The sequence below is a fragment of the Etheostoma cragini genome, chromosome 6 (assembly GCF_013103735.1).
Source record: "Etheostoma cragini isolate CJK2018 chromosome 6, CSU_Ecrag_1.0, whole genome shotgun sequence".
NCBI classification, from domain to species: domain Eukaryota; kingdom Metazoa; phylum Chordata; class Actinopteri; order Perciformes; family Percidae; genus Etheostoma; species Etheostoma cragini.
Genome location: NC_048412.1, coordinates 19,087,844 through 19,111,846, shown reverse-complemented (window position 1 = coordinate 19,111,846; position 24,003 = coordinate 19,087,844). Strand labels below are relative to the sequence as shown.

Sequence of the window (24,003 nt, the reverse complement as noted above, 5' to 3'; positions counted from 1 at the left end):
GACAATCCAGCGCCCCCCCCCCCCCCCCCCCAAAAAAAAAATCAAACAAAAAAAGAGGGCTTCCCACAGTGGGATGGGATGCTTCTACATTTTAAATACAACCTGCTGTTACAAACGGAAGAACAGGTGTTTTGCTTCCAGTTAAAAAAAATGAGACAATTCCTCAATACAAAAACATCCTATTTATGGAGATATAGTATGTATGAACCAAAGTGATTAACTGTAGTTTGGGCAGTGTGTGTCTCCTTCCTAAACTATTCACTTTCTGTACATTTCAGAGCTGAGGGTCAGACTTAAATCAAAGCAAACATAGGTGTGTAGTAGACTGAACGGAGGGAGGTGAAGAAACATGGCAATAAAGAAAGCAGAAAACAAGAGGCAGGAGAACAATGCAAATTATTTCATGAAATCTTATCCCAAAACTACAAAATGTTCTTTTAAATAAAAGCGGTTAGAACTCTATAAAAACATGTATTTTATCCCCATCACAAATCTAGACCAAATTAAATGGACTGTAAACACATTCATTGATACAAGGCCTTTTTGAGTTGGGGATTAGTGTACAGTGTTTGATTTTCAGTGCTTGTATAACCACTGGCAGCCATTTTCAAGAACAAACCCCCCCCCCCTTTTATTATTATTATTATTATTATTGTCAGAATCAGTCTTTTGCAGAAAGCGTTTTTGTATAATTATATTAGAAAGTGCCACATACGCTCACGCTGTGCTTTAACATCCTGTGAAGTCTTTCTGCTGCTGCTAAAAGATGGTGGTAGATGTGAAAGAACGGGATGAAAAACAAAATACAAAACCATCGGAGCCAATGACAGACTTGGAACCTGTGACTGGTGAGTGCAATTTTGTTGACCCTTGAGCATTCAAGTTCTACAAGTCCAACATTTCTTTACAAAAAAACAAAAGAGAAAACAGGAAATCGCTCCTGATTGGCTCACAATTACCCAATGTGGCACGATGGTCATTTCCTGTAAACATTTCTCCAATTGTTTTTTATAAAAACACCCTTAAGCGTGATTTATGCTTCTGCGTAAAATCTACGCAGTGGCGACGTACATAGGTACGTGGAGACACGGACCTACGCTGGACCCTACACCGTAGCCTGACGCGCACCTCCCGAAAAATGTAACTACACGTCGCAGCGACACACGTCGCTCGCGCCGTGGCTTGGTAGCGTTTTTATTCCCCCCTATACATTTCCTGATTCTCCTTCTTCATAAACAACATGAAATCAAGGAGAGGGTTAACTTTTCCTGCTACAGCACAAGTATAAACTTCAGGCCACTTACGTAGGCTACGGCAAAAACTCTGCGTGGAGCCTCCGCACAACCATAAATCAAGCTTTAGCATTTTGAACAAAAAATATATAGAAATTTATTTTTACATGGACATATATATATATATATATATATATATTACTAAAGGCCTTAAAATATTTCCATTCTGCTCCTTGAAAGTCATAGTTCCCTTTAGTAGATATTTAGCCTTAGACGGACCTGGAAGAAAAAAAAGAGACATTTTTGATTAAAAAATAAAAAATAAAAAAAATTATTTAGAGCTTGTTATTTGTCTTTGTAACATTAAAACTGAAACAAAATTGCAAAACATAAAAGGCCTGCACTTGCTTACCATGCCGTGTTCTAGTACCAAGTTTTAATCCTGTTTTGTTGGGCTCCGTTCTTTCTTAGGCACCAGCGCCTTACGGAGGTACGGCATGATTAAAAAACATACGAGGAAGAACACGTGACCACAGAAGTAGACGGACGAATACACCTGAAAAACAAAAGGTGACAAAACAGTCAAATTAAAATCCTCATTTAAATATCCAATGTTGTGATGACACGTGCTCTGTCTCTATCTCATCTGCCCTTTTCTACCCCGCCAGTTTCCTGCCTTTGTCAATCAACTGAAAAACAAGTTTAAGACGCTTGTTGCAAAACACATCCAGTAAACTGCTTTTAAGACCGTGTTTGGGAAGACATCAGCTTTGTGTGACAAAATGCAGTCCCCTCATTCTTTTTATTGCAATGTGATTTCATCTGGCAAATAACTGCGTCCAATCCAATGCTTTTGAGTTAACATGCCTGGATTACTTTGTAACATGAATGCTGTATTTATGCGGTCGTTTCTTCCATTTCTCCCCAATAAAAGTTTAATTTTGTAGGTTTTCCATATTCCAAGGGTCTACGGACACAGGGTGCCATATGCTTTACAGACTGTAGAGCCACAAGCCAAATGTGTGATTGTGTTATTGGGCTGTTTAAATAGAACTGACCTGGCTTGATTTGTCATGACGAAATACTAAATGACTGCAAATCTGATCCTTTTCCCTGTTGCCTCAAACGTGGACTATGACACACCAAGCTTAATGTTACAAGGAAGAGCCACCATATTTGTCCTATGATCTCAGATAATTGTGTTACCTTGAGCCATTTGTCATAGGTGAAGAGACAGAATGGCACTAGGGGGTATCCCATGAAGAGCCAGTGGAAAAACTGCTGGACTACATAGATGAGGGGGTAGAGTGCGCTGTTGGCCAGCTTTGTTAGCAAGGGACTGTCCCTCACGAGTGCCAGGGCCTGTGACACAAAAACACACACAGACAGACAGATATTCCATAGTAAATTGATGCTGTTAAAAAGTAAAACAATTGATGGTGCAGACAAAGCTCTAGTTATAATATGAGAGGTAAACAACAAACGTACCACCTCCTGAAATAAATACACATATTGATTGAGCTTCCTGCACATAATTATCTTTAGGTTACCATTGTGCCCTGTATCTGTAGTGTACCTGTCTCTCTACAGTAATGATGAAGAACTCCATGGAGAAGCACAGGATGTATCCAGAGTGAAGACCATGCCAAATAGTCAGAAAGAAGAGTGTGGTCACATGAGACAGGGTCTTATTTCCCAGGAACTTCAACCGTTTGAAGACATTTCTTTAAAAAAGAAAAGTGAAATCAAGTCAGGATTGTTTATTTTTGACAATAAATTTGGATAAGGGCAGTCAGAGAAGCTTAATACACCAGCTATCACTCTCTGCAGGGTATGCACTCACTCACCTGGAAGTTGTTGTTGCATAGCAACTGAGGTTATACCAAAACATTTCAACAACTTTACATCCTCTTCAAGGGTGCTCATCATTCACTGCAAGCACAGACTGGGCTAATAGAACAGTGGCAGTGCACACAAATAATGCTTTCAATCCAGTGTTGTTGTTTTTTTTACTTAAAGCATTCTGGTGACATGCTGCAGTATTAGCTGTAGAGAGCCGGGTCAAACAAATAACTACATGGAGTACTACTGCCTAACAGCCTTACTCGTGGCCTTTAAGGAATCATTATGCTTCAAACAAAGTGCTTTTCAGATTATTAAAGTCCCAGTGAAAACTAAATTAGAGCGTCTGTAGCTTCTGTACTGTGACATATTTATCAGTGAAACAGATTATTTTAGCGTGTACAGTTACAGGAAGAATTTAAAAGGCAAATATTTCATATTTGATTGGACTGCTAAATAATGGGCGGGCTTAGAGTTTAGTGTTGGCTCCACAAACATCCCTTTCACCTGTTAGATGAGGAACGACTTAGACCTCAGCCACATTGTTTTGGAAATGAAAACAAAAGCTTTTTTTCCCCACAGATATCCAAACACACATCTCTGTCTATCTCCCTCTATTTTGCTGTTAGCTAATACAACCCACAAACGGCGATGGGCGGTTTTGTATGACCAACGTGGCTAGCTAGTTACCCAAAGTCTCATTTGATTGGGTAAACTTTTATAAAACACCCCTGAGTTCAGGCTGAGTCATCAAAGAATTGAAAACGTTTTACAAAAAGAGAAATGATGTGGATTTTGAGGTAAATATTTTATATTCTCTCTCAAGCTCACACAATTACTTTACTCAATTTTGATGTGTACAACAGACACTTTGTCTTCAATATGCGTCTTGCTGCTCTCGATGACAGCTGACTTTTCACCCTGCCTTTGAGTGTGGCCATTTGAAACAACTATAATATTTCAAACCGTACTTAGTACAAACTAGCTTGTTTACATAATGGACCTTTAAGGAGCTTCTCCATATCTTAGATGCTTAAAAAACATATCCATGTTTATAATCCTAGAGGGAGAAAGCTTAAAGCTATTGAGCATAGTTTCTGTTGCCACCATGAGAAATTACAAGTAGTAACAACAACACTGTCGGCGCGTCAACATGATACAGCCTTCCGTTGTCAAGCCCCCACCCCTCCTCCACACTGTTGCTAGTAGCCAAAGTGGACAGGGAGGATTAAAAAAACAAAAACAACATGGACTCTTCAGAAAAGGTATTTATCTACACTCAAGCTTCTTTGCGGGAAAGTCACCGGATGATACAATCTTCTGAACACAGCCATACTGAGAAATACAGAGAGAGTTGTGTGGATCTGATAGTCTTAATTAGCTTCGTAGCAACTCATCTGGCATCAGCTAGAATGTCACGGATGTTCATTGATATCAAAAAGTTACGCACTAAAGCTTTAATAAATGCAATATCAAACTTAACCCATTTAATACTAAACTGCTTGGCATAGGTGACTATGAATAGACTTTTCTGTTCCATCAACCAGCTATACAGTGAAGCTCTGTTTATTTTGGAAAGATCTGACTCTCTCTATAAACTGTATGTTCAATAAATTGCTCTGGTCACTCTGGTCTAATGAAGTTATATGTTCAAACTGTTTAATGCATGAGGTTGTTTAATGAAAAACTTTTAAATCCTTCTTAGGATGCCTCCTCCCTCCCCGCAATGATTCCTCTGGTCTTTAAACAAACTGTACTCCTTTTTTTGTGAAGCATTGCCACATATGCATATTGGATTGAACTGTTATGCCCTATGCTTCACTTATCATCTAAGTAAATATTTAACTTTGACAACCGCTGCTTTGAATACAAGCTAGAGAGGTTCGCAGATTTCTGGCTCGACACTGACCTGGCAGCCCAGGCGTTTGTGTTGATGTTGAAGGAAGAGATGGTTCCTGTGAAAAGCGGCGTGGTTTCAAAGACCCACACCTTCATATTGGTACAGGCGTTCCACTGGTGCTCACCATCCACTACACCATTGTAGCCCAGTCCAGATAATATACATACACCCTCCTGTAACACAAGAAAACAGTTTTATAATGTTCTCATGCAAGATCAAACCATGAAGCACAAGAACCTGATAAAGTGGGACTGCTCCTATTCATTTGGGCTGAGCAGCGTGTGCCGAAACTAAATCTAATCCTACATGTATTCATTAATGCAAAGGTATGTATGTTCACGATCTCTCACAGTAATAGTTAGGCTAGGTATGGTATGTAATTGCAGCTCCATATACACTAAATGAGGTTTATTAGTTTAGTAAAGAAATCAGTAGGCTGTTGGCACTTTTATCAAACCCAAATTTCATGCACATAGTTGCAGAACAGGAGGCTACTTACCGCTATAACCCAACAGCTGACGTATTTATATAAGATGACTTTAGCCCAAAGCAAAATAAACACACAGCGATACCAGAAGGGCTGAGCCTGTGGAAAGGATATAGTTTTACACTTTAGACAAACTCTGAATCATCTTACATTGAAGGACGCTAAGCATACACTGTGAATAATTTTTTAACATATTGTCATTCTCACCTCATACTCATCTGTTAAGAAATAGCTGTCTGTGTAATAGGGACTAAATATTGCATATATCACCAGGCAGAGAAAACCCAGGGCAAACCTCTTCATAGCGGGTATAACACTGTTGGAGAAAAAAAAAACACAATGACAATAGAAGATTGGAAGGTAATACTTAACCGTTAACTGCAGAGGGCTGTAACACAGCACAGTTGGCTTATTTTACAGAGATGTAATAAAGAGACGTCTCTCAGCTCATTTTTCTTTTCATCGCCAATCATTTTCTGGTTCTCTTACCTGTTAGGAGGCTTTCCAGGGCAGTCGGTGAGCTGCCCTGCCACTAGCCTCTGGTAGCTGCGCAGTGTGAACTGGGGCCCCACCAGGAAGCCTCCATAGAAGTAGGAAAAGCCGCACACTTCGAGCAGAGAGGGCACCGACGGCAGGGCTGCGTTCTTCTGCTCTAAACTCAGCTGGGACTGGAGTTTAAAGTGAGAAGAAAAAGATGATGAAAAAAATAAGAGATTATTATGAAAGAAAGAGGAAGAGAGCAGAGAAGGGAAACAATATGATATTTCAAAGGCAAGTTGATACAGGATGTATCCAGTTACAAAGGATTCCTTTAGAAACAATCTCGACTGATCACAAACCCAATGTCACTGCCCTAAATACTCGTTAACTGCCATTAAACTGCAGGCTGTAAACTGTAATGGGGTGATGATATTAACCAGCTGTGTATGTTTTTACATAAAGCAAATCAAAAGACTGAAAAGCACAGCATAAACTCATTAGAATAAAAATGAAATAAAGTAACTGAAGGGTCAATTATGAGCTGTCACAGTTGTATACTAACTGCACAAGATGGGAACCAAGCATACCGTAGACAAACCGAGTGAAAACAGACAGTGATCTTTAAACTGGTAAAGGGAGTCCAGGGACACAACAATAATGGGCATATATCTTAAACGGTGGGTACTGTTGCATTCTGCATAAATGTTATAAATTAAATTATTTTGGAAGAATACAGTATTGGATCCCAAATTGGATTAGCCAAAAATAAGTCAGTCATACTTTTCTAGTTACAGTTAGTTGAGTTTCTATAAAATGTGCTGCGTCATACTATATACACTGATGTTGCGATACATTATTACATATACTGCAATGAAAGATGTTTCTGCCATTTCTTTGCCCTTTGCAGTTTACTGTTGTTTCCCCTCTGTTCTATAATTATTTTTTCTTTTCCTCCACAGAATTAATAGACCGTCTGCTGACTGCAGCTACATATCAGGGAGAGAAGGCCAAGAGAGGGTCAGACCATCTCCTCACAAGCACAAAGCCCTTTTGTTATGTTTCAGTTAGTAGTCCTGTTTTCAGTTGGTTTAGTTTCATACTGTTTTTGTAGTTTAGTGGTAAGATCTGTGACCAGCAGCCCAATAATTTCATAATGCTTTGATAGAGCTTTCCCGGGGGGGCCAACTGCCTTCTTCTGAGCTACAAGTTAGTATTCTTTGCATTGTAATAATTAAAGATGTATCTTGACTAACTGGTATTTAATAGGTTATGGTATCTGTTGGAGTCAAAGTAAGAAGATATATAAACATGACTTAATTGGCTATATTGTGTTTGTGTGTACGTGTACACACACGCACTTTGCTTTTCTTTGTTTTCTATGATAGTAAACTTATCTGTATTTTTGTGGTCAGGTGAAACAAAACATGTGTTTGCAAATATCCCTTTCTTATCTGGTCTTTGTTTGAGGCATGTTTCTGTTTTGTTTTTTTACACAGGTAACTGGTTTGTATTTAGTAACTGCAAGTACCATCTTCTTGCAGCATATTTGCTCGTTGTGATCCTCTACTTGTTTGTGGTGAAAACTTTTTCTTTCCATTAAAAACTCATCTTCCATTAAAAACTCACCCTTCCTTAACACATGACAGAATGAAAAAAAGAGCAAGAAATGAAAATTACAAGAACTAACAGAGATACATAACGAGCAAAACTCTAACGAAGATATTTCAAGACAGACAACATCAATATATTGATGATCAAACAGGCAAAAGCAAGAGAGATCAACCAACTCACTGGTTCCTTCCCGCCATCATAGTAATCAAATGACAAACCTGCAATCAGAAAATGCAACTGGGGTCAGAAACTATGTTAGGGTGACTAATGCTGTCATGATAATTCGAATGAACATTGTTAATCATGCAAAGGACACGTCAGCAGTGTGTTAATCGTTCACTAGAGTAAAGGGGGAGATTGCAACAACGGCAACAGGAAGATAGGGCTGAGCAATATATCCATACTATATTGATATCATGATATAGGACAAGATATCGTATTAGATTTTGGATATCTAAAAAAATAATAAAAAAAAAAAAAAAATAAGGAAAAATACTTTTAAAAGGCTGCCTTACAGTAAAGTGATGTTTATTTCTAAACTTACCAGGCTGTTTTAGATGTTATTTGCCTTTAACCACTGAGTCATTATATCGAAAGGATTGATGAATATTTATCTAAAATCGGACTGTAAAAATATTTTGTGAAAAGCACCAAGCCTACAAAATTGTTGCAAGATAGACATGGAGGTATTTGGTCAAGAATATCGTGATATCTAATTTTCTGCATATTGCCCAGCTCTACAGTTAGGTATCAAATGAGAAAACATCTTCTTTTATGAAACAATTAGGGTTGTCAAGCAGAGGAGTGCAAGGAGAGCTGTAGTCAACGCACCAACAAGTTTGAGTGTGAGGACACAATGAGGCATGGTCCATTTGATGTCATACTCCTCTGTTGCTGTGTAGTAATATCCTGCCAGCAGGTATACCTACAGGAAGAGAGAACGACAGGATTAAAACAACAAAGATGCATGCAGAAATCAGACAAACTGACAGGCGGTACCTCAGCCACTGCAGTAAAAGTCTGTCAGTGGACAAAAAGAGCTAGTGCTATACAGTAAGTCTGGATGCATAGAAAAGTGGAGAGGAAAGAAAACAAAACACTGGGACACCTCACCATTTGAAAGGTAAAGCTGCTCAGGACAGTGGTTACCGTCCGTCCCATGAGCCTCAGCATCAGGAATTGGACAAGAATGCATACTGCGGAGTGATATATCTGAGAGCCTGGGAAAGAGACAGACAATAAGGGGTGAGTGCAGTCATGTGTGACCTGTAGGACTGGACATGACAACAGCATTGTTTCCTCCACAGTTCAGATGGAGAGAGAGCAACAAGGCAAATCCAGGACACACATGTCCTTTTCAAAAAGGAGGGTTGGAAGGAAAAGTATTCCACAAGGAGAAAGATAAAGTAACAGACCTGCTGTAAAATCCAAGTGCGGGCACAACAGAATAAAGAAAAGAGAAAGAGATTGATGTTAGCAGTTTGTTTATTGCAGCATGCCACTCTCATCCTATCTGGAGGAGCACTTGTACCAATGGTGTCATTTTGGGAATTTAAGAAATACAATTATTTCTTGAGTAATCATTTTGACAATTAAAGTAATTTTCAAACAAAATTGCCAACAGTGTCTTTCAGTGGCTCCCGGTTATTGAATGTAAAGATTTTCTGGTTTTCCTAGTCCTTTATGATAGGAAATAGATTTAGGGCTGCAACTAATGATTATTTTCATTATCAATTAAGCTGGACAATCAAGCTTTTGTCTATGAAAGGAAATCTATTCAAACTGGACCAAAGAATCTGCATATTAATTAATGATGAAAATAATGGTCACTTGGAGCCCTCAATGAACTATATGGGCTGTATATTAAGCTACATATTGGAAAATAGTCTGGGCCATAATGCATAAAGACAACATTAAAATGTAGAGTTGTCAAACCTCCATTAAAGAGCACCACGTTTATTTCCTCATCAACCCAGAAATGACTCAACAATAGTGGATGATTAAACCACATGAACAAAAACATCCCGAAGCTATTAAGTTCCAAACTAAACAGCAAACGTGCTTTTTGTTTAAGTGTTTCTTCTAGATGTTACATTAAATATGTTATTCAAAGATTCATTTAAAGTTGATATAAAGTTACATCAAAAAATATTTCCTGTGGAGTTTTTGATTGCTAGTTATGCCATGGCGCAGTTTGTTTTATCAGTCTCTTGCACACACAGGAGAAACGTACCATGCACCAACAAAGGCAAGCAATGTGGATTTAAACAATGCGGAATATAATTTAAAATGTAAAAAAGAATTTAAAAACAAAACAAAACAAAAAAAAACGTACTTTACAAATGCTTTACAAGTACCAAAATGCATTTAACATGTTTGTTAGAAGGACACACAGAAGCAGTTTTGTAAGTTATAGTCAATTTAAACTAGAGCTGCTCCGAGATTGCCTCCGCTACTGCCTAAAACGCTGGAATCAGGAAGTACTGGAGTTTATGCCCCGATCTGATACCACGTAATAAAGCCCTAAATAAAATCTATGTTTAAGTAGTTTATTCATGTTCTTTTCCCCGTTATAACTGACTGTCAAACTGGATAATAAAAGAAAGTCCTTTGGCGTTCATTGTTTGTGTTTGTTCATGTTTCACAAAGAGTTTAACCTGAGCCAGAGCGACAACAAAGATAGAAATCACATCCATACAGGGATAGTAGTATACAGTTGTTAAAACTTAATTAAATTATTTTACAATGGTATTGAATCAGTACTCGGTGTCGGCCAATACGCAAGTACAGGCATCAGAATCGGTATTGGGAAGCAAAAAATAGTATCGGACCATCTCTAATTTAAACATGACTTTTGACTGTAGTAATATTAGAATAGTAATAGTAATATTTCAAACTGAGGCTCCATCCTTATCTCACCAAAGTTGAATGCCGCTAGAGCCAGCCCAGAGAATGCGTGGAACAAGTGTATAACTGTGGCAGGCTGGTAGAACAAGAACCGCCGATACACCAGAGCACAGGGATACCCTGCAGGAGAGAGAACAAAACTTAGTAATGGAGCTACAGTGTGTGCTTTCATATCTGCTAAGTGAGCCATTGACACCCCGTGATATCATCAACACTGACCTTTTTGCTAAAAACACACGGCACACTCACACACAGTAGCACATTAGTACCATTGGTACAATTGTGTAGTGTGTGTTACTGCAAATCTGGTATCTCAATGAGAAGGATAACTGCCTACAGTAAGACTATGGAAAGGACGAACACTCACCATCACAATTATTTTCATAGAGTTCAACCAGTTTAGTTGGACTTGTTCACATTTTTGACTTAGTTGTGTAATTATTGAAAATGTAAACATGTTACAAATTTTCACAAAATATTAATAATTGAGAGTGTAAACATGATCTATGGTATAATATAATTGAGGGGCCAAACATCCCCCCATTTAAAATAACTCTTTTTGATTGGATGACCCTGCACATTTGTCCTTCCTGGGAAGATATAGGAGCTATAATTAGTGGATATCAAGTCAGATCAGCTGCTTAGATGCCACTTAATATAAAAGGTGCTTCATTTAATGTAACGTAACATTCAAGTAACAAGTTTCCATCTGCTTCCACTGGGTTACTTTAAAGGCTAGCAATGTTCTATATTTTTCCTATCTCCAAAAAATCTCATTAAAACAGGCCGAACCAACAATGATTTAATTTTACTAACAAGTATTACTGGTGTATCCAAAGCATTATATACTGTAGCTAATTGCTCTTTGCTATAGACCCCTGATGTTGTCCAATCCCCCCGTTGCACTGGGTCACATGTTCCTTCATGTGAGCAAAAGAGGCACTGTGGTTTATTTTGAGTTAACTCCACATGCACGACTGGACTGCCATACATTTTCACTGGTGCATATTAATAGATGTGTATTACTATTCAGCAAAATATGCATTACATGCTCCTGTTTTAGTTGTGTTTGCTTGCAGTGCTGTTTTAGTCACATTTTTAAGGAATTAAAGTTTATTTTTCTATATTGTATTTAAAGACAGGCAGAGTGGCACAAACAGAGTCTAGAAGTCCTGAGAGAAAGATTAACGCATTGTTTTTTAAAATGGGGTTTGTGACATCAGAGAAATATAGAAAACTCCAGTTGTATCCTATGAAAACCTATGCAATCTAATATATCAAGCAAGGAGCAACTGAAGGGCATTAATCATCTAAGTAACTTATGAAGTATAGCAAGCCACACAGAGCAAAGCAGTCAGCTGCCCAATGCTTAAATTACATCCGTATAGCAGCTTACAAAACCTGTTATTTCAGTTGTAGTGCAACACATTAACTGTATGGCTACAATATTATGCAAGACACATTAAGCAACAGTGGGACAAGGAGCCTACAACAGGCTAATTCAAGGGTTTTCAGGTATTAGCCAACCAAAGTCTGATCTGAACGGCCACGTTCAGTTCAGTCTATTGTTGGTGTGAGGCGACACACAGGAAGTCCATGTGTCAGACCAAAGTTCAAAGAGGACAGCACAGAGGACACCGCCCCCCCCCCCCCCACCACACACACACACACACACACTTGACAACAGTAGTGCTACATGTTACAAGTTACAGTAATACAGCAGATCCTAAGTTAAAGCAAACTCCTGTAAAAAGTAAATTGTGGCCTTGTTCAAACATATTCAAGTCCCCCAGTCTGTCTCCCCTCTACTCAACCGAGTGGGAAAAGGGAGAGTTGGGGGACATGTTGTGGCAGCCTATGCTCATTCTCTTTTGTCAAAGCATATCCCTCCCCCTCCAACAACATTGGGACTATTATTTTCACCAGTCTCATTCAATTAGGCTTATCAAACAGCCAACAATCAATGTTATTTTGGCAGTCCGCATTTTTTTACTGTCCTGCTAACTTGACCTAATTGTTTAGTTTGTCAGCTAATCCAACAATTAGGAAATTAAAGGAGGGGAGATTCCGCAGTTGACAATATTTGACACGACAACAAACTAGGCAAGTCTGTCAGTTAACACCATTGGCGAGCATGTTTTGAAGGAAGGAGAGTCTGTGGCACACACCCTTAACGTTTTAGGGTGTGGGCAATGTATTCAAAACCCTTCTTGAAATATATATTCAGGTAGGTTCGGGGAAGCCCGTGAGGGGCATTTCGGGGAAATGGTTTAGCTAGCTTACACAGTGGCAGACTAATACAACTGCTTTACAGCCTGACTGAGCGTAATGTTAGCAATGAGTGTGACAGTTAACGTTACACAGAGCAGTTCCGCACTGAAACCTGTCACCGGGACGGATGCAATTTCGGATAGCTAACAGAACAACCCGTATTGATTCTTGAGGCACAACTTACCGATTAAAATAGATAAAATGAGTCGAACCGCTGGCTCCGGGGAACCTAAGGACTCCGACAGATTCTCCAACAAGGGAGCCGCCATCTTTCTTGTGGGCGGAAACGTCTCTTCGCGACGGTTCAATGAACTCTACTGATTCACGGCAGACACACACACCCACACACTTCGCTTTTTAAAGACCTTTCGCGGTTCAACCTCCTTGAAAGTTAAGCAATGTGATTACCCTCCTACTTCTCCGCCCTCATGCCTATCATTAACACACTTCACACATTCGTTTACAGTATGTCACTAAAGATTGGATTTATGGATTGACACGGCTATCATATAGGCTATCTGCACACACTGAATGATATATGTAGCATACTATTTAGAGAACACTAGTGTGTGAGGATTAACCCTCTAAACATGACATTATAGTATCATGGTGCCCCCTTGTGACGACACGCTGGAAAAACATGAAGTAAAGATAACTAACATATTTTAATACACATAAAAGATATGGTTTGGATATGATATGGTTTACTACAAAATCGTTCAGTTACCTATGTTAACATGACTGGGGTGACCCTTAATATTCAAATATATTTTCACTTCAGAATGTTTAACCACTAAACAAACGCAAGATAGCTCCCACTTCACTGAAAAGTCAATTCAGAAAAAATCTTGGGCACCCCGAGAATAAACTACTGTGAGAACCTACCATTGTAGCAAATTGTTAACTAATTTATTTTCTAAACAATATTCTCCCCTTTCACTTTTTTGTTGTTGATTAACCTTTTTATTACTTACTTTTACATGTACATTATGTGCAGGTATGTATGTGTGCATGGTATGCATACATGTTTATATATGTGTGTATATCACATGAAAGTTACATGGTAATTTTTCGTACATCAATTGTGTAGTGGAATTGTTTTCATTTTAAGGGTTTTGATTTGACATTTATCAATGGTACTGAAATGTATTTTTAATAGTTCTTAAATAATGGTTGGTTTTAGAGGGTTCATACTGTTGACTCCTTATCTTTTTGACTGCTATAGTTTGTAGTTATTTTGCAGATAATGATTTTACATACAAAGCATACACTATATAATATAAATAAATATAATAATATAATTCAATGTATCCTTTATTGGTCCCACAAGGGGAAATTGCAATGGAGACTCTGTTGTTATTACACACATGCTCAGCACCTATACATGCACTAAATGGATAGATGTCAGATTGGGGGGTTGCTGCTTGAGGCCCTAAGCAGTTGGTGCTTCGATAGGCTACCTTGCTCAAGAGCAACTTGGCAGTGTCCAGGAGGTAAACTAGCACCTTTCCAGCGACCAGTCCACCACCTTACTGAAGTTCAGCTCACTAGCTCAACTGGTAAGCTGACCAGTTCCAAGTCAACACATTAGATGGATTTTGCAGATATTTACAGAGATTGTGGGGCTTAAAGTTATTTACGGAAATATGATATAGACAGATGTTTTCAGAAACATCAATTCTTAATATTGAACATTATATGGGGGCTTCTCTTACGAGAAACCTTCTAGACAAATATCTAAAGAGCATTAGTTTCCTAGCTTTATTCCTGAAGCCTGAAAGTACTTGTGCACCAAGCGCATACTCCACTGTGATGGTGTCACGATTAAGCCACTTCAAAAAACGAACAAATAACAACAATAATAATACAAAACGATTTTAGTCTATATTTATGACTAAAATCATCTTAACACATTCAAAATTGTAACTTATACGTGTAAGAACATTGTTTCTTTTTCTTTTTTTACCGCAGTGCAATTTGGGAATGCAAGACTGGGCTGAAAATCCTCCAATCGGAAGCATGTAGGGGGTGGGGCTTTTCTTGCTCAGCCAATCAAAAGGTGGATTTTCATTTCTTTTGCCTTTCAGCCTGATACAACAATGAAATATCAGTTTTATGTGTATTTTGCAACATGTTTCTATGCTGTGTTGGAAGACCCTTTCAGATCCTTTAATGAAGTACAAGTAGAAATAACATCATGTACAATACTTCACAATAAGTAATCAAAATGTCACTTATGTACAAGTACATAAGTATTATGTTCAACATGTACTAAAAGTATCAAAAGTAAAAGAAGTCAATGTGCAGAATGGCTTCTCTCACAGTGATTATTGTAGAATATTATATTACTCTGAATGTTATCACTAACATACATGTAAGAGCTGTTTAATGTTGCACAGTATAATACAGAGCTTGTATACTTTGTATACTTCTGGGTAGATTAGTGGTAAAGAATTGCACATCATATGCTTTTTGATATGTATAAAAATAACTAGTCACCAAAAGTGCCAAACTAATGTAGTGGAGTCGAAAGTACAATATTTCCTTCTGAAATTTAGTACAACATAAGTATAACATACCATAAAATGAATATATTCAAGTGTCAAAATTGTAAATTGCTAAAATTACTAAAATTACTAGAGTAAAAGTACTTTGTGTTACACCACATTAAATTCCATCAGAGGCATTTGGTGCATAGCTAGGCTAAAGGGTGCCAACAACATTTAGTTGTATGCTATAGTATCATTTTTTCCCCCACATAACAATGCTATACACAATGCACCATAATATGATAAGAACCCATGGTACGTTTTTGCGTCTGGACCATACGATGACTGCATTTGTATAGTCTAAGGGACCATGTACACTTGTAACCGATTAATCCATGTGTGTGAACCATAGACTGTCAATGTTAACAATAATATACAAGGAGCACTTGAACGCAGCGTGACATATTGCTCTTTCACTTCCTCGAATCGGGAGACGCGTTTACGTATGGACGGCATGGCTGCTTTCTTTAACTGTCTATGGTGCTAACTGTCTACGCATGGGTGATGGGCGTACCGCCATAAACCAATGAGGTTGACAGGGAGGAGGGGTCCACTTTTCCATGTTCATAAATACTCTGAGCTACTCTCTCACGTCCGCTCTCTTATCCCAGTGAAGGTAGATTTCAGCGGGCTGTCGGTAGCGCTTTAACGTCCCCTTAAAAAACTGCAATCATGAGCAGGAAATTCTTCGTAGGTGGAAACTGGAAGTTGAACGGCGATAAGAAAAGCCTAGGGGAGCTCATACAGACCCTGAACGGAGCCACGGTAGACCCCAATGTCGGTATGTGTGTTTTGACAACCGTTACAACAATATCCTTTAAAACGTGTGTAATTGTTGCCACTTGTTTTCTAATTATCATGGCCCCAATTTCAGTTAGCTTTACTTGTTTGTGTGTCGTTTCCTCATGTTTATGTCACAGCTGAACGAAGAGTCAAAATGGCTCGGACATTCATTAAATCAATGACACCATAAGCATCGCAAACTTCCGTCTCCTTCATTTAATCCCCTCATAGCGTAAGATCCAGCGTTAGCGCTGTATTTTACCGTTTTTAACCAAGTGTACGCTTAGTCCCACGCCGACAGAAAGGCATAGAGATGATGGACGCTCGGATGGGGTTTTCAGTAATGTCGGTGATGGTGGCGTGGGTGTGCGTTTGCAGCGGCACGTAGTCCAGCAGCCCGGATCTGCCTTTGCTAAAGTGCAGGGTGCATTCAAGTGAGGCTGCTCGTTAATGATGTCGCTCCTCTTTCCTCAGCAAACTGAGGAAAACAATAGCCTATTGTAAGATTCACTCGCAGTTTCTACGATGAGTTGTTGGACTGCTATGTATTAAACCACTCAGACCAGAAGGCCACAGACAACAATTCGTTGTTCACTTGTGTCGTCTACGATTTTACCAGCATCACCTGAAAGCAGCAGTAGAAATCTGCCCTTTTGCTGTCTGCTTTCCGCAGACCGCCTGCAGCAGCTGTTTAATGAGGACAATGCTCAGTAGTTTTTTGTTTTTTTTTATTCAGTGCATGCTACTCTGCTGGAAGTGAACACAAGCAGGGAGACGTTGAATGTGTCTAAGCCTGTTTCCGCTGTCACCAAGCCAGTTGTCCTCCTCCTGCTAAATTGGTGTTACGCAACAGTAATGGTGTGTACCGTAGACCAGCCACAGGAGCAAACTGTCATTGTTCAGACAACCACAGTTCAGATAACCTTGGACCCTGTTCTATTAACCAACCCACCCCCTTCCACCACCACCACCACCACCAGAGTGGAATTCAAGCAAACCTTTTCTCACTGGCCTCTCTGCCTTAAAGCGTTAAATTCAAAGTTCATCGGTTTCCTCCCTGTATTCATTTTTTCCCCATATTGCATATTTAAATTCTGGTTCTTTTAGTTGACCCTCTTCTGAACTCAGTCTCATGACTTTTCTCTGACCTCTGTAGAATGCGGCCACATAGGCGACCTTTAGGAGGCTGAACTCAGACCTTTAATGCAGAGAGGCCTGACCGTGGCCAAGGAGAAATGACCTTTGCTAAACCAGTATTAACAGGTTTAATATAGACTCTGGTAACCTCAAGATATAGTTACAGATTGCACTGCTGTTGAATCATGTTTGCACATGAGTGCAAACTATCTGGGTTTAGTTCAATTTGCATCAGTTTTAAGAAAGTTACACAGTAGATGGTGAGTTTAATTATAAAATTTTTCAGAATGTGTCTGGTTGAAATATACAAATGTAAGTCTGCAGCAAGCCTTACTGATGTGAAGAAGCCTTTAACAACACAGTCCTTTTTTTTTCTTTCTTTTTTTTTTCTTTTTTTATTGATGATGGTTGACCCTTTTTGTTTGCATTTGCCTTTAAACATTATATTTGAATAGACTGCTCAGAATATGTCTATTTTATCCCCATGGTGTTTCAATACAGTGGGAAGAAGTGCATATGTAGTCTTGTACTTGGCAGCAGGTCGGAGGGGGGGGGGGGGGGTCGTCCAGTGGTAATACAGGCTGCCCTTTAACTGACAGACCTGTGTTCAAGCCCACATTTTTGCACACCGAAGTGTCTTTAAGCAAGGCCTGGAATCCCCTTCTCTTTTCTATGAGTAGTCAACATCTTAACATCCCAAACTGTTGTCACATACTTGGCACTAAGGAAATTGGTCAAAATGGCTTTATTTGGTTTTATGAGGATCTCTTAAGTCCGGACTACATAAACCCTAAGTATTGCTTCTTTTTTTTCTTTTGTTTTATAGAGGTGGTGTGCGGTGCTCCTTCAATCTACCTGGACTTTGTCAGGTCCAAGCTGGACGCTAAGTTTGGCGTTGCTGCTCAGAACTGCTACAAAGTTGCCAAGGGTGCCTTCACTGGGGAGATCAGGTACGTCACGTGGCCATCAGAGGAAAATAACCAGGCGATGATGGTAGAGCGGCAACGCATCGGGCCGGGTTCAACTCCAACCGGCAGACCTTTGCTGCATGTCATTTCCCCCCCTCTCTCTCCCCTTTCATATCTTCAGCTGTCCTCCTCAAAAATAAAGGCAGGAAATTACCAAAAATATATCTTTTAAAAAAAGATGGATTCATTCAAAATGCTTTGGGTTATGTGGTTTGATTACAAATATAGTTTTAAAAATGGTGTTCAAATGAAGCAGATTTGATTATTTTGTGTTAATTGTATAATGATCTGTGTTCAGCCCTGCGATGATAAAGGACTGTGGAGTGAACTGGGTTATCCTGGGACACTCTGAGAGGCGCCACGTCTTTGGAGAGAGTGATGAGGTAATTCTCTTTTACTTTGCTCCTGCTTTACCGTGTCCTGTAATGATGCTGAATGGGAAGAATTGCATCCGATTCCATGAGTAGGATACACCAACAAACGCTCCATGCTTGTGTGTTGTTTTAGCTCATCGGTCAGAAGACCGCCCACGCTCTGGAGAGTGGACTCAGTGTCATCGCCTGCATCGGCGAGAAGCTGGACGAGAGAGAGGGCGGCATCACCGAGAAAGTCGTCTTTGCTCAGACTAAGGTCATCGCAGGTAAACGTTCTGTGAAGATCTCAACGTAGAGTTTTGTATGCACCGGAAGTCTATATGTTGCAGCGCACATTTCAGGCAAGGTTTATTATCTTGGAGTGTTGTGGGAAACTCGCAAAATAGAAATTCAATCTTGTCCTATGTCTCTTTCACAGACAATGTAAAGGACTGGAGCAAGGTTGTGCTTGCTTATGAACCTGTATGGGCTATTGGCACCGGAAAGACCGCTTCCCCACAGCAGGTAAATATACGTAACCACTGAACATGATTACGGCAATCTCTTCCTATAAGTCTTCATAATCTCTCTGTATGATCTCTCAGGCTCAGGAAGTTCACGAGAAACTGAGGCAGTGGCTGAAGACCAACGTGTCTGAGGCTGTGGCCAGCTCTGTGAGGATCATTTATGGAGGTCAGTCGGTGTGACGAGATGTTGCTTATCTTCATTTTCATTTCCCCACATGAATCTTTTTCTCATAAATCTGTTCTTCATGTCAGGCTCTGTCACCGGTGCTACCTGCAAAGAGCTTGGCTCCCAGAAGGATGTTGACGGTTTCCTTGTCGGCGGAGCCTCTCTTAAGCCGGAGTTTATCGAAATCATCAACGCCAAGGTATAAAAACCCGGACAACTGCGATGTGACCGTCCAGATCAAAGGCCAGGCCCGTTCAGAAGATCCTGTTCCATCACCCCTCACTTTCAGCACTTAGTCCTCTTCCCCTTTTTATTTAAAAGTATTTGTGTAATGATGTCATTCCCTCCTTTTTTTTCTTATCTTTTTGTTGGTATATTTTTCATGAAGAAAAGGGAGATGTTGACATATGCACTGTACCGCACTGAAAAGAGTTCTGTGTGCATAATAACTTTACACCAAGTGCTCAAGCTAGAAAGACTGATAATTATTAAACCTTGAGGTGGACGGCCAGTCCTCGCCTTTACTTTGAAAAGTTTGCCAACTGTTTTTTTTTTTTGGGTGAACAGTGTCACAGCTTTTTGTCAATCCAGTTTATTTGTCTCTTAAATATCGATGTCTCTTGTGTAATTGTCTGTGGCTTTTACCTCCCTGTAGACGTGGTAGATCCTCTCTTATTGTCTCTTTGCCAAGAGGGACGTGTCCATTTACATGTTAATCATATTGTGTCATGGCCAATGGTTGGAAGGCTGTAAGGAAACACAATAAACCGTTCAGAGACTTTAAGTGTGTTGTGTCTTGTTTTTCTTTTTTTTTCTTTTTTTCTTGACTTTCCATAGTGCCTACATTTTATAGGGGATGCCTACTTCTAAACCAATAGGTTTCACAACCCGTGGTGTGTTCATGTACAGATGGTAGTAAACCCAGTGGTATTATCAGGATGGCGGGGACGGAGGATCTCATTGCAGAAGTGACCTTCCTTTTGAGACAATGCCATGCAGAGAAGCATTAGACTATTTATATCACAGACACACAGCAGTGAAAGACTCTTGTATTGGGGCGAAGAAATTTTAGCTTTGCCAATTTACAAATTGAAACTAATGTTCAATAGTGTAAAATAAAGCACACTAAACATTTTGGTCACCACCACTTGTGTTTTATATAACAAGACTATTCCCACATCAGGTTTCTTAGGTCTAATAATAGACCTAATGCTCTCAGAATTTAGCCTATTTTTTTCTTTTTTTACTACAGTAACTTCCAACACTACATTTCTCATTCCAATTTACACCACACTCAGGTTGAGGTCAAAATCTCAAACATAACCAGAATCTGCATGTCTTCAGTAAATGCTACATTTTTACCAAGTATTTGGTAAATAAATAAAATATACCTATGCATATTTTTTCCTAGTATCTCATTTATATTCTGTGTTGTGTGACTAATGTACGTGTGCTGCTGTAACACCGTAATTTCCCATTTTTTGGGATCAATAAATATCTTTCTATAATGTTATTCGATGCAATAGCTTATGCTATAGTGGAGAGTAAATATTTAGGTAGTACTTGAACAGGCACAATCCAGACACAACCACATTTCAAAGCATTTTGCCAGTGCGCCTGTTATGAAATATTACTCTGCTGAAGGTTTGTGATTATTTGATTAAACCCCACTTTCATTAAGAATACACACAATGTAAATATTTTTCAAACTGAAATAGATTTTGGACCTTGCACCTTTTGGGTGTTTATCATTTCAGTTTGTTTTTTTTATCATGGCGCATACTACCAAACAAATTTGTTATATACAATTACCACCAAGTAAATGCCCCCTAGACTGTACTTGGGAGCCCCTGAGAGTCCAACATTGATTTCATGTGACTTCCGTATGTAATCAAACCCCAAATTTCCCTAATTAGATGAATTAAGACTGATTTCCACGTATCATAAAATACATTGTATTTCCCTTTTAAGTAGCAACGGAACTTTCCATCTGAGGAACCACATTTATATACAATATCCCTTTTAATAAGTACAACTTTTGTGGGTTTAAAATGTTATATATTATATTATTATATATTTTAAATTTTAGTTGAGTCAACAAATGTGTTAATGTATTGCACTGCATTACGTCACAAGGTGTTCCTTTTATTTTGTCCACCCCCGTCTCCAGCCTGGTGTGATTGCACCCCGGTCCAGCAGGGGGCGGTAGTGTCTCACACTGAACACGTTGAGTGGCTCAGTCTCATGTCCGTGTTTACAAGCGAAGCGTGACGTTCAGGGACTCGGCAAAAAACCTCTCCTGATGCAACTGAAAACTACTTTTTTTTTGTTTACATTAATAACGTCCAAAATGCAGTCACTGAAAGCGTTTCTCAGCGAGAGACTAACAGCAGCCGCGGAGGAGATATTTGGAGCTGTTGAAAAGACAATCGCCGAGTACAAAGAGGAGGTTTCTCGTTCAAAAGATTTAGAAATCAGCCGTCTCAGGATGCAGCTGAAGCTCCTCAAGTCAGGTAGGTTTGAATGGAAGCTGAGTGCATTCAACTCTAATGCAGTCTTGCGTTATTTTGTATTTTGCAGATAATTTGCATGATTTTGGTGCTATCATTTGTCTTTTACCCAGAGCCTCGGTTGGAAAGGTGCCTCGGCGCCCAGCTGCAGCAGCTCACCCATCATCACCACCACCACCATCCTCCTCCTCCTCCTCCTCCTCTTCCTCAGCAGCAGCAGCATCAGTCAGTCCCTGCAGTGGAGCCTGCTAAGTCCCAGCACCGTGAGGAGGATGGAGGCAGCAGAATGGAGCAGGAGGAGCACCCAGAGCCCTCGCAGGTGAAGAAGGAGCAGCAGCTGAAGAGCCACAGGGATTTCTGGATGGGTCACGATGCAGAGCAGCTCGAAAGCCTTGAATCAGACATCAAAGACTTCATCTCGTCTCCTCCCAGCCTTAAAAGCAGCCTGCAGGACCCCACCTTGCCCTTCCACCCCTACCACCACAACAACCAAGGCGAGGAGAGCAAAGACAAATCCTACTGCTGCTCTGTTTGTGAAAAGCGTTTCAGTAACTGCTCCCACCTCGCGGCTCATATCAGGACACACACAGGAGAGAGGCCTTACAGATGTGAACTGTGCAGGAAGACTTTCATCACAACGAGCGCTCTAAACAGACACCAGACGATCCACACCGAAGGGAAACACTTTGTCTGTAATTATTGTGGTAAATCCTTCAAATGGATGGAGTCTCTTGGCAGGCACATGCGAAGTGTGCATAAGAGAGAGAATATATGACTCATTGAAAATACACCAATGCACAATAGATTATTCATGTTGTAACTGTGTAGTATGATATAAGTATCCATGAAGTATTTAACACCCGAACAAAGAACGGTGTGTCTTCTTTCTATGTTTATATTCGTAAATGATGTTGTGCATGGACCTCATTTAACCTTGTAAGCCAGTTAACGATGTGCAAATGAACTGTTAATACACTTTCACAGACATATCTTTTTTTATAAACACGTTATTGAAAATGTATTCTTACAAAATAAATATGTGAATACTCTTGGTTTGGTATTGTTTAAAGTATTCTGCTTTCTGCTGCAGGAACATAAGGTAAGGGGAAGTTGCACAGTACTCCAGTAGGTGGCAGTAACCTCATTTCATTCACAATTTCACATCAATCTACAGTATCTGGCAGTGTTCTGACTCCAGTGTCTAATGTACTCAGTACGTAGATCTTTTCTGGGAACTGTACGCTCAGTCAGTAGCCTTCTTACAGTAAAACCATTCATTCAGAGATAACCCCTTATTCCCAGTGGTGGAAAGCAACTAAGTGCATTTACAATGTCGAGGTACTTGTACTTGAGCGTTTCCATTTTCTGCTTCTTCATACTTCTACTCCACTACATTTATGAGAAAGCTATAGTGACCCTTTACTTCACATATTCAGATTATTAACACAAAATATAATCAACAAACGATGATGTATTGTTATATATCGAGTTACCCTGCAGTTTTTAAAGTAGTTGCAACTAGCTCCAACTTAACCAGCTGCAAAAATAAAGTGATGCTTACAAATTAATCATATCTCAAAAATATTATAAAGATAGTATTCTGCTTTGGGTTCAGGGTTTTGGCGTTGTGCATGCTGGCACACCACCATGCCTCATTGGAACACTCGAGCCATTGTCAGTGTTATTAGTAACACCTGGGATTTTCCTAACTTGACCATTTACTTCCAACTTTACAGAAAAAAATTGGGAAAGCCCTCAGCCGTTGTGACATAAAGAGTGTATAACATGAGGATAGGCTTCTTTTCTGAGTGTGTTGTGAAAGAACTTGACTGACCTCAACTCCATCCAACACTTTTGGGATGAACTGGAACGCTGACTGTCTAGCAGGCCTTATCACCGAACATCATTATCCAACTTCACTAATGCTCTTGTAGCAGAATGGCAGCAAATGCCTGTGACCAGGTTCCAAAAGTGTTGTGGAAAGTCTTCCTTTTGTAGAAGAGATGGTGGTTTGATAGCAGCATGTCAAAGCCCATGGTTTTGGGACGAGCTCTTTATGGGTCTAATGTTATTTAGCAAAAGCTATAAACTTGGGATGTTGCTATTGCACACACAAGAAACAAAGTCCACTTCCCTCCTCAGGGTGAAATTAGACAGGAAGTCCCCCCGCTGCCCTCTATATTAGCTGTCATTATGAAGCCATTATTATATTCAGGGTTGAAATTGAGATTCCAAATAATGCTTGAAAATGCTGCTAACTGTGCGAAGTGGCCAGCGCCT

The 24,003-nt window shown here is 39.6% G+C and overlaps 3 protein-coding genes and 1 non-coding gene across 5 annotated transcripts; 2 read left to right on the top strand and 2 right to left on the bottom strand.

Moving 5' to 3' along the window:
* Positions 1-134: 134 nt before the first annotated feature.
* Positions 135-13,175, bottom strand: lpcat3 (lysophosphatidylcholine acyltransferase 3). 2 transcript variants are annotated; one of them, XM_034874244.1, is made up of 13 exons: positions 12,915-13,175; positions 10,472-10,579; positions 8,666-8,775; positions 8,384-8,477; positions 7,733-7,770; positions 5,951-6,129; positions 5,669-5,777; positions 5,474-5,560; positions 4,984-5,147; positions 2,809-2,956; positions 2,439-2,594; positions 1,645-1,788; positions 135-1,511 (listed from the first exon to the last, which is right to left on the bottom strand). In XM_034874244.1, exons 1-12 carry the CDS (start codon positions 12,997-12,999, stop codon positions 1,669-1,671), a joined length of 1,398 nt encoding a protein of 465 aa, XP_034730135.1. In that variant the 5' UTR covers positions 13,000-13,175; the 3' UTR covers positions 135-1,511; positions 1,645-1,668. The 2 variants fall into 2 exon arrangements, with proteins under 2 accessions (XP_034730135.1, XP_034730136.1); XM_034874245.1 differs by having other exon boundaries at positions 8,666-8,772.
* Positions 13,176-14,430: 1,255 nt separating this feature from the next.
* Positions 14,431-14,487, bottom strand: LOC117946971. Its single transcript, XR_004657131.1, has one exon. It is a non-coding gene; the product is annotated as a U7 small nuclear RNA (small nuclear RNA).
* A 1,304-nt stretch (positions 14,488-15,791) lies between these two features.
* tpi1b (triosephosphate isomerase 1b) lies at positions 15,792-19,993 on the top strand. Its single transcript, XM_034874336.1, has 7 exons — positions 15,792-16,060; positions 18,026-18,149; positions 18,466-18,550; positions 18,675-18,807; positions 18,960-19,045; positions 19,126-19,213; positions 19,300-19,993. Exons 1-7 carry the CDS (start codon positions 15,952-15,954, stop codon positions 19,416-19,418), a joined length of 744 nt encoding a protein of 247 aa, XP_034730227.1. The 5' UTR covers positions 15,792-15,951; the 3' UTR covers positions 19,419-19,993.
* A 1,429-nt stretch (positions 19,994-21,422) lies between these two features.
* Positions 21,423-22,691, top strand: LOC117946274 (zinc finger protein 184-like). Its single transcript, XM_034874315.1, has 2 exons — positions 21,423-21,726; positions 21,837-22,691. The coding sequence occupies exons 1-2, from the start codon at positions 21,516-21,518 to the stop codon at positions 22,496-22,498; spliced, it is 873 nt and encodes a 290-aa protein (XP_034730206.1). The 5' UTR covers positions 21,423-21,515; the 3' UTR covers positions 22,499-22,691.
* The last annotated feature ends 1,312 nt before the right edge of the window (positions 22,692-24,003 follow it).

Coding starts and splice junctions, on each gene's coding strand:
- lpcat3 (XM_034874244.1), bottom strand. CDS start 12,999: ATGGCGGCTCCCTTGTTGGAGAATCTGTCGGAGTCCTTAGGTTCCCCG. Junction 6,130..7,732: donor ATGATGGCGGGAAGGAACCA/GTGAGTTGGTTG, acceptor TTTAAACTCCAG/TCCCAGCTGAGTTTAGAGCA. Junction 1,789..2,438: donor CCTATGACAAATGGCTCAAG/GTAACACAATTA, acceptor TTTGTTTTTCAG/GTGTATTCGTCCGTCTACTT.
- tpi1b (XM_034874336.1), top strand. CDS start 15,952: ATGAGCAGGAAATTCTTCGTAGGTGGAAACTGGAAGTTGAACGGCGAT. Junction 16,061..18,025: donor CACGGTAGACCCCAATGTCG/GTATGTGTGTTT, acceptor TTTGTTTTATAG/AGGTGGTGTGCGGTGCTCCT. Junction 18,551..18,674: donor TCTTTGGAGAGAGTGATGAG/GTAATTCTCTTT, acceptor GTGTTGTTTTAG/CTCATCGGTCAGAAGACCGC.
- LOC117946274 (XM_034874315.1), top strand. CDS start 21,516: ATGCAACTGAAAACTACTTTTTTTTTGTTTACATTAATAACGTCCAAA. Junction 21,727..21,836: donor GCTGAAGCTCCTCAAGTCAG/GTAGGTTTGAAT, acceptor TCTTTTACCCAG/AGCCTCGGTTGGAAAGGTGC.